The sequence below is a fragment of the Festucalex cinctus genome, chromosome 12 (genome assembly GCF_051991245.1).
Source record: "Festucalex cinctus isolate MCC-2025b chromosome 12, RoL_Fcin_1.0, whole genome shotgun sequence".
Classification (NCBI taxonomy): Eukaryota; Metazoa; Chordata; class Actinopteri; order Syngnathiformes; family Syngnathidae; genus Festucalex; species Festucalex cinctus.
The window spans coordinates 17,299,576-17,309,348 of NC_135422.1; the positions used below are offsets into that span (position 1 = coordinate 17,299,576).

At 40.2% G+C, this 9,773-nt stretch overlaps 1 protein-coding gene across 1 annotated transcript; it reads left to right on the forward strand.

Moving 5' to 3' along the window:
- Positions 1–1,629: 1,629 nt before the first annotated feature.
- LOC144031831 (guanine nucleotide-binding protein G(I)/G(S)/G(O) subunit gamma-7) lies at positions 1,630–8,473 on the forward strand. Its single transcript, XM_077539295.1, has 5 exons — positions 1,630–1,791; positions 1,875–2,102; positions 4,489–4,580; positions 4,906–5,021; positions 6,229–8,473. The coding sequence occupies exons 4-5, from the start codon at positions 4,941–4,943 to the stop codon at positions 6,352–6,354; spliced, it is 207 nt and encodes a 68-aa protein (XP_077395421.1). The 5' UTR covers positions 1,630–1,791; positions 1,875–2,102; positions 4,489–4,580; positions 4,906–4,940; the 3' UTR covers positions 6,355–8,473.
- The last annotated feature ends 1,300 nt before the right edge of the window (positions 8,474–9,773 follow it).

The following is a 9,773-nucleotide window of genomic DNA, read 5'->3' on the forward strand; positions in this document are numbered from 1 at the left end:
TTGTGAGTTTGTTTGAGCCCACAGAGAAGACCTGGAAGGCCTTGACTGCACGAATGGGAAATCGAATCTCCTCACTTTTGTGAGCAACGGAAACCACCACGCCCACCCCTTTTGATGACGTCAAACAGGAATTGTCATCGGCATCAGAATTCCAGATTCACAGCCCACGCGTCCCCCCCGCCCCTCCTCCACCGTCGCGTTGTTGCCATGGAGACGGTGTGACGTCGACCACGGTTTTTGCGCGGCACGTGCGTGACCCTCGCTGAGGACAAGCTTGGAGGTAGTAGGTGCGGCAGGTGAGGTGCCCCCTCAACATACACCCACCTACAACAACCGCCGCCGTCCCCTAAACCTTCCTCCCACTCTCAACATGGCTGCCGGCTGATCACCGCATGGAGATGTTACGTCGAGGCTCTCTCAAAGCATCCAACAGGACGCTCATGCAGCACTCCTTTTTGTGCCCCCACTCCACTCCCTGCTGATATAAAGCAAAAGAGGGGTGAGAGCGCCCCCTTGTGGCAGTACAGTGTCCTGCAGGATAAACAATGAACACTTGAAAAACGGTTGGGTTAAAAATGGGTCAAAAAAGTGACCACTACTTGGGTCAATTTGACATAACTTTTTTAAAAAATAATAATAATAATAATAAATAAAAAATGACTCAAACAGATCCAACTAGACCCATTTTGATCCCATTTTGAGCCATAACTACAGTAAGAAAATCATAAAAATAATTTTAAAAGTGTACTTTTTTTGTTGGTGGGAAAAAATGTTAATATTCTTGAGATATGATATTAGTTTATCCTGCAAATTATTATAAATCTGCACAATAATACAACAAAAACATGTCTGCCATCGAGCGATGATGGTGACAACTACGTATTCGCAGTTCGGGTCTGTGGATATTATTTATTGTTTTCATATTCTTGAACTGAACCCATGTTTTCCATTGAAAAGTATATTTAATGTTGATCAGCATATTTTGAAGACTTTTTTTGTTAAAAACAAAAAAATATTAAATTATATTTTTGAGGGTTTTGTGAAAAACTAAAAATGAAAAACTGAAAAGGGATACTTATTTAGCCATATTTTGGCAGTCAAATATCAATATTTTGCCTATAATAAATTTGATATTTTCATTATTTTTCACGTACAATTAGTACCTTTAAAAACACATTTTGCAACTTGCTGTCGACTGAAAATGACATCACAAGGGCTCAGCTAACCAATCACAGCTCAGCTGTTTTCTAGGTTTGGTCATGTGACATTCACAAGATGAGTTGTGATTGGTTACCTGAGCCCTTGTGATGTCATTGTCAGTCGACAGCAAGTTGCAAAATGTATTTTTAAAGGTACTAATTGTACATGAAAAATAATGAAAGTATAAAATTAATTATAGACAAAATATTCACTTTTTATTGCTATAATGGGCTAAATAAGTGAAGTATCCCTTTAAATAAAAAAATGTCTTTAGATGTTTTGTGTGTGTGTGTGTGTGGGGGGGGGGGGGGGGGCATGTAGCCTATAAAATGTCTTTTTATTTATTTAGTTGTTGTTTTTTTTTCGTTCACGGGATGTGTCTATTCGACGGCCGGAGGGATGGAGGCGCAGACCGCGCAGTGGACAGACGCTAGGGGGAGCGAGGAGGCGGAAGACGAAGAGGGGGAAGTGGGGAGGACGTTTTTTGTTTTTTTTGGGTCGGTTTGGCTCCTTGTCGACTACAAGGATCAGGAGAGGCTTCTGACGAAAACAGCCGACTGGCCCTTTAAATCGCCAATAGCGCATTCCGAGGTGAGTTGGGCCAACATTCCTCGCTCCTTTCCCGATCACTATTTCGACCGTGTGTATAATTTTTTTTTCCCACCCCGACGTAGACGCACGCACGCGCACGCCGACTGACTGTGGTGGTGGCCCTTAGCACGCCCCCCTCCATCCGCTTGTCCCTAGCAGCGGAGGCGGACTCCATCTGTGTCACGAAGCCGGATTTCCCCAGCCCATCGCCGGCTAGGAGAGACCGCTGCTTGCCGGTGTCGGACTGTGTCTGCGAGGAAGATTTATTTATTTATTTATTTTTTGCTGATCGAACCGGACCGCTCACACAAGTAGGTCCATTTGCCAAAAAAAAAAAAAAAAGCTTAACATGAAGGCATGTGTGGCTTTTCGAAACCCTTTCCCCCTCACCCCTCCTCACCTTCTCATCTTTTAGCTCGAAGTGACACCCATCGGGGCCTGTTGCAGGCCCCCCCCTCACCCTCATTCGTGTTTGCGTGTGCGGACATCCGAAAAAAAGGGGACACGTTGTTCTAGTCGTGCAAACCCCCGCATTGTGCTTGTCCTGCACGCGGGCCTGCAAGCGCGTGCGTTGTGCAGCACGTCGGTTCCAAAGCGGAGGCCCGTTTTGGAGGATCGATACACAATTCATGCATATTTTGCCGTGTGCGCGCGGACGTGCGCGTGCGTGGCTTCATTGTGCGCCACAAATCGTGTAGCGTGCGTGTGCTCGTGCGCGTGTATTTGTGTGTTGCTTGTACACAAGAGAAAGTTTGCAGGGGGATCAACAGGCTGAGCACATTAATTATTGCATAATAATAATAATAGTAACAATAATGATAAATGATAATAAATGATCATTTTGGGGGGGGGGGATATTTTATGTATCAAAAGTAGGGATGTAACAATATACAAACGTCACAATATGATATTATCACGATATGAAGCTCAAATTACAATCATTATCCATGATATTTTGGGGAGGTTTGCAATATTTAAAAAAGGCCACATTATTGTAAAAAAAAAAAAAGAAAAAAAAAAAGGAGCTCGTACTAAAAAAAAAACAAAAACAAAAAAAACATACATGTACATAACATCAGTGTTATTATTATTATTATGCATCCATCCATTTTCTTGACCGCTTATTCCTCACAAGGATCGCAAGGAGGTGCTGGCGCCTATCCCAGCTGGCTTGGGGCAGTAGGCGGGGGACACCCTGGACTGGTTGCCAGCCAATCGCAGGGCACACAGAGACGAACAACCATCCACACTCACACGCACACGCACACCTAGGGACAATTCAGAGCGCCCAATTAACCTGCCATGCATGTCTTTGGAATGTGGGAGGAGACCGGAGTACCCGGAGAAGACCAACGTGGGCACGGGGTGAACATGCAAACTCCAACCAGGAAGGCCGGAGCCTGGACTAGAACCCGAGTCCTCAGTACTGGGAGGCGGATGTGCTAACCAATCAACCACCGTGCCACCCTGTTATTATTATTAATTATTATTATTATTGTTATTATTATTATTATTATTATTATTATTATTATTATTATTATTATTATCCATATTTTCTTAGCCGCTTGCTCCTTGCGGGGGGGGGGGGGGGGTGCTGGAGCCTATCACAGCTGGCTTCGGGCAGTAGGCAGGGTACACCCTGAACTGGTTGTCACCCAGTCGCAGTATTATTATTATTATTATTATTATTATTATTATTAAAATTATTATTAGAATTATTAAAATTATTATTAAAATTATTATTATTACAATTATTATTATTATTATTATTATTATTATTATTATTATTATTATGATATTATTACGTTACGTTGTTAATACACACACACATTGAGTTCCTCCGCATATTGACTTCCTTCGCAAGCATATTACAATCCCCTTCATCTGACCAAGAGTGTGGATTTTAAACATAGAAAGGCCAAAACATCCCTAATGAAAATTAAATTGCACTAACAAAGTAGCCACGAGAGGGTGCTAGAACTGCACAAATGGAAAGCAACCTGATTTTTTTTAACAGATGTGTTGCATTTAAGTATGGTGAACATGATGACGACGATATTGTGGCAGTTTTAATATCACGATATCGCGCTTATCGTTACATCACTAATCAAAAGTAGTCGTGGTTTTGGTACTTTGTATCGGTATTGGCATTGGTGACTATGGGTACTTCGGTCTGACTAAATACTACTATCGGTCTGATTAAAAACTGGTTTGTGATTATGTTACTAAAACTTTTTTTTTTTTTTTTACAATAATGCAATCACATTTATAGAATGCATTTTTTAAATGTGTTTTAACGTTGATTGTAACAAATTTTTTGGCTGCAGAATCCAAAACTTTCTCTGTCACGTCAAGTTTTTAAACTATAGGTGCCCCATCTTCTTAATAAAAATATAAGGGGGGAAAAAATTGACATGCTATGCAAAAAAAAACAAAAACGGACTTGATGATTTTCTAATTTATCACGCCAAATTTAGCATCTCTCTCTCTCTCTCTCTCTCTTAATTAAAAAAAAGCTAGCCCACACTTTCAAAGTGAAGTAATTAAACGGGATTCTCTGGAGCCAAAAAGTTGGCGATGTGAGTGTGAGATGACACCTGGATGATAATTATGCCCGATTGGTTGCACAACATCCAAAGTTGGGTTCCTAAATAGGAAAACGCGTCTCCTCGCTGACGGTTCGACTGTTTTCCGCAGGAAGACGTCAATGTGAGCCCACCTGCCGAGTGTCCCGCGCTCGCTGACCTTCAACCCCTGTCTTCGTCCAACTCCTACCTGACATCATTCGGGTAAGCCTGAATTGAATCGCTGCTTTTTTTGCGTTTTATATTGAATACAGAGTAGTAAATGTGCAGATGAACGCAAGTGAAACTTTAGAAAGTCAATGAAACATCTATAGCGTCAATTAAAACAAAACAATGTAAAAAAAAAAAAAAAAAAAAAAAGAACACATTCATTATGTTTTTTGTTATTTGTATGTATTAATGACAATCAAATAGTAGCAGTTGGTCTGTTGGAGGGCATTCGAGGTCGTAGGTGTACCTAATATTGTGGCCAATGAGTGCATATGACAGGTTTGTGTTTGTTTATTGACACGATCTTTTTTTGACGCAGTTTTCTGCAGTGTTGGTGCATTCTGATGGATAAGAATGTCCACCACTAATAATATCGCGCAGGCCAGGAAACTGGTGGAGCAGCTGAGGATCGAGGCGGGGATTGAGCGGATTAAGGTATTGCATACACTAGTATATATATATATATATATATATATATATTGTATTATTATTTTTTATTAAATACAGTAAACCAACAAAAAAACACAAAAAACTGATGTCCCAGCTAGGGCTGTGCAATTAATCGAAATGCAATTATAATTTCAATTATTACACTCCACAATTACAAAATCAGCTTTATCAATAAAAAAAGATTATAAACACTAATCTTTGATTTGTTTAAATTTACGCATCTGCACCTTTTTTTTTTTTTTTTTTAAATAACACATTTATTAAAATTTGTTTCATCCAAAAGGAACTTGCATAATTATAGTGTTTCAAATAATTTTATTTGTCTTAACATTATTTATTTATTTATTTTACATTTTGTGCACAGTGCACAAGCTGCACTCCTACTTCAAGTTTTTACCAACTTAGATAAATAAATCTATATTATTATAAATATATATTATTATCAATTCTGTTTGGACCAAAAAGAACTTACAAAATTACAGTGTTTCTATTTATTTATTTATTTTAAATTGGTCTAAATATTTTTAAATGTGTAAACATATTTCTTGTTTTGTACCAAAAAAATATAAATGATCATCCTAATGTACAGTGCACAAGCTGCACTCCAACTTCCAGTTTTTGCCAACATAAGTAAGTAAGTAAGTAAGTAAATAAATAAATAAATAAATAAATAAATAAATAAATAAATAAAATATTATAAATGATGTTTGGTCCAAAAAGAATTTACATAATTATAGTGTTTCTGTGTTTTTTTTTAATTAGTCTTAATATTTTTAAATGCTTATTTTGTTTTGTACCCCAAAAAAATAATCGTTTGAATAATTGCGATTTCAATTATTGCTTGCAATTACTGATATTCAATTATTAAATAATCGTGATTATTATTTTTTTCCCATAAACGAGCAGCCCTACATGGGGTTTGTAATTGCGTAGATAGGCCACAAGATGGCAGCAAAGCACTTAAAATGGATGGTACACTTTCAAAGTGGAGTTCATCTTTTAAATCAAAAGCAAAGTTGTCATTCAAATCGGCAAATCATTTTTCTACTGCACATTGTCCACTATATGGATTATCGCAGATAATATTGATATTATTGACACCTTCCCGCTTGACTTCTTCCTTCGTTTGCCACCTGTTCTCACGTGCGTCCACCACCACCCCCGCCTCACCCTCCTCCCTCCCACCCGTCAGGTGTCCAAAGCGGCCGCCGACCTGATGAGCTACTGCGAGCAGCACGCACGTAGCGACCCGCTGCTGGTCGGCGTTCCCACCTCCGAAAACCCTTTTAAGGACAAGAAGCCCTGCATCATCCTATAGCTGCGCTCCACACGCACGCACGCACACACAAGCACGCACGCACACGCACACACTCCCGAAATAGCCTCTCTGGAAAAGCGCCATAATCCGCGGTCGGAATAAAATGCAGGTGGGGGGCGGGGTTGGAGGGGGGCGGGCGGGGGGCGTGTTCTTATTTCCGATCGCAGTGGTTGAGATCAGTGTGAGCCAAGGTGCTTTGGTATAATATTCACATAATGCTGGTCAACTATCTTCAAGTGTCATCTTAACTTTGACGGGGAAGCATTTATTTTGGGGGTGGAGCCAGTGATTGGGGGCGGGGACAAGGACACATACAGGAAGTAGTAGTCAGGGGCGGAGGAAATGTCAAAGATTGGTTGACTTGATGTACGTTTGTTTACGTTTTGTCTTAAGCTGGACATACAACGTACAAGCTGGCGTTTCCTTATTTGTTTGCGTAACGCTGACTCCGTTGTACAAAGTAGCCACAGAATACTATTTGCTGACTTTTTGGCGTCGTGTCAGAAGCCCCTTTCATACTGTAATCCTGCGTTAGAGGTTCTGGTTCAATTCAACTGTCAGAATAGGACATTTGCAAACATCCGTCTTTACTTTGGAAAACAATGACCGAACCGGTAACATAGTACAACATCAATCCCCCCCCCCTCCCTTTTTTTTTAAACACTGTATGAAAACGAAGTACAAAATAAACACCAATCACTGGTTAATAAACAGTAATCGGGGTGGGGGGAATGCTTTTGTAATACATGTTAATGCAAAATTCAAATGAATCCAATAAAAAAAAATATTTGATCATGACAGCACTAATCGGTATTATGATTGGATTCTATATGGTACGGCAGTAGCATTTGTAATCTTTCCTAAAAAGCACCAGCAACAATTTGTAATGATTTATATTTGGTGTTCATCTGTCATAAAAGACAATACATATCGATACGATTCAAGGATGTAACGATTCGATTCAGTTCACCAAATTAAAAAGCATTCAAATCGGTTTTCGGTACGCCTCGAATACTCAGCTTGTTGTTGATGCGTCCGTCTGTGCCAAAAAAGAGCTAGCGACGGATTTGGCTGTCCTGAAACTTACAGTGTATGCCCAGCTTTCGTTCGACCGACCACGATGGGAACGTAACAATTCTCGCCAAAAAAAAACTAAATTACTTCCTGCTTCTTTTTTGTCGAAGATTTGAACGCGACAAATACGAAAGCCGCTTCCTTTGCGTTGATTGTAAAAAAAAACAAGAAAAGAAAGAAGAGAAAAAAACCTAGTGTACAAACTTTCTTTCCAAGTTAGTAGCCATTTTCATGTCTTCATTTTTAACGAAGCTCCATCAAACCTACTCAGTAGAATGTTCAATTTTACCCTGCATCGTGTTTGTAACGTCACAAAATGTCCTCAAGTTGCCATTTTTTTTTTATTGCTTTTTGTTGGGTAGCAGTGATGTGAGAAAGGTAGCGTCGACATGGGGTTGAAGTCTACCTGGTAATTTTTTTCTGATAAAATTGACGCAGAAACCATCCAGTTTGCAGGTAGCATCCGATGCCCCCTTTTACACTGTCCATCAAAGCTCAGTTTGTCACGTCTTTTTTTTGTTTTTTGTTACATCTGTGGAAATAGTATCACAAGCAACATTCACGCTACCCATCAGGTCCCTGGTCATTGTCTTGTGTGAAAAGGTAGTGACGGAAAGGGGGTGTATATGTCCCGTGTTTTTAATTTGAACCGTTTCAGTTCTGTCAGTCAGCATCGACTCTTATTGGCAGCGGCGGCCATCTTACATGCCAAAGGTTTTGATTGGCCCGTTGTCAGTCCGCGTCCTCATTGTGCCATGTGTGTGTGTGAAAAACTTACATTTCATACTTTTCATATCAAAACCTCATGATATCCGCCGGGACCACTGCCTTCAGATTTGAGGGGGTTTTTTTCTTTTCATTTTCATTGCCTTGATTGATGATTGCGAGGAAAATCTATTTTTTTTGTGATTCTCTGATGTGCCATACATACATAAGTCATGTTTTTTTCTCGCACACTGTTAATATTTTGTGGATATTTGTTGTGGAAGAAAAAAAAAGATATTGACAAGTAGATAACATTAATAAAAAGATGATATATCAGACATCTTCTGTGGCCTTTTTTTTTTCTTTTTCTTTCTTTTTTTTAATTGTAGTAGCCGCTGTTTTTCCGTCCAATCAGAGACCGGCAATGAATGTATTTATTTTGCCTTAAGAGGTCGCTATTTTTTTACATTTTGTCACTGAAGAGGTCTATTCTTCAACACGATATGCGACTCATGCTGAATAGTGATAAATCCCTCTATCTATCTATCTATCTATCTATCCCGCAAATTGACTTTATAATATTTTAGTAGAAAAAATATTGGGGTTTTATTTTTGGTAAAATTGAGATGATTTGTGGAAAATAAAGCTTCTCCTTGATTCTTTCAATAGTCAGAGCAGAAGTGGCCTCGACCAATCAGACGCCGAGGCTCCCGGGCCGGTGCACGCCCCCACCTTTCCTGGTTTCACGTAAACCAACGAGGGGAGCGCGTGTGCCCCTGCGTTCTTATCTGTTCTCCTGCTCTCTCCTAACCTTGCTCTGGCAAGGTGAATTCTCGCAGTAAATGATTTGCAGTAATGTAGTGTCCTACTCGAGACGTTTTTTGTGACACTTGACATATTACGCACCTTTTAACGAAAGCGCTTGCCGAAAATCAAGCTCTCTACAGTCATTTGTTATGGGATGTTTGCCCTGCGGGAGGTGCCGCGGAAGCTAAGCGGTGACGTCGGCTGGAAGGGTCTTTTGCCAGATTACTGCTCTCCCAGGTTGTGTTCAAATTCAGAAGGTTGGGTCCTCCGAAGGCCGAATTTGTCAGCTGCATGACGTCACTTCCGGCACGACTTGACAGCACGCACGGACATACATATGAATGGATTGTCAATGTTGCTTGTCCGAGGTGCATTGACTGACACTCCATTCATGTCAGTCTGTGCGTGTTGTCGAGTCGCTCCGGGTGTGACGTCATGCAGCCGACAAATTCGCCCTTCGAGGATCCAGCCTTGTGAATTTGGACACAGGCCCAGTGTGTCAGGAAGCGGAAGATTCCGGAGGGATCATGTGCAGAAAGATGGCAGTAAGTTTCAGTAGAATTAACTTCCGTGGGAAACGTTCATAACGTGACGACTTACCAGATGTGGCCACTCAACTTTAGTATTTTTTTTCCCATAATAGTAACATAAACAGCAACGTTTATCCATTAAAAAATATTTTACGACTTGACTGCTATATTTTGCCACAATATCGCTTCTTAAAATGCTGCTTATTAAGTAAATTGCTATATTTTTCTGCCAATGTCTTCATTTTAGTATATATAACGTCAGCGTGTCGATAAGACGCGTGTCAGTGACCTCTAGTGGCAGAC

Bases quoted from the DNA above. Each gene is read 5' to 3' on its own strand.
- LOC144031831 (XM_077539295.1), top strand. From the start codon at position 4,941: ATGTCCACCACTAATAATATCGCGCAGGCCAGGAAACTGGTGGAGCAG. The intron at 5,022-6,228 runs GTATTGCATACA...CCCACCCGTCAG, and splicing joins CGGGGATTGAGCGGATTAAG to GTGTCCAAAGCGGCCGCCGA.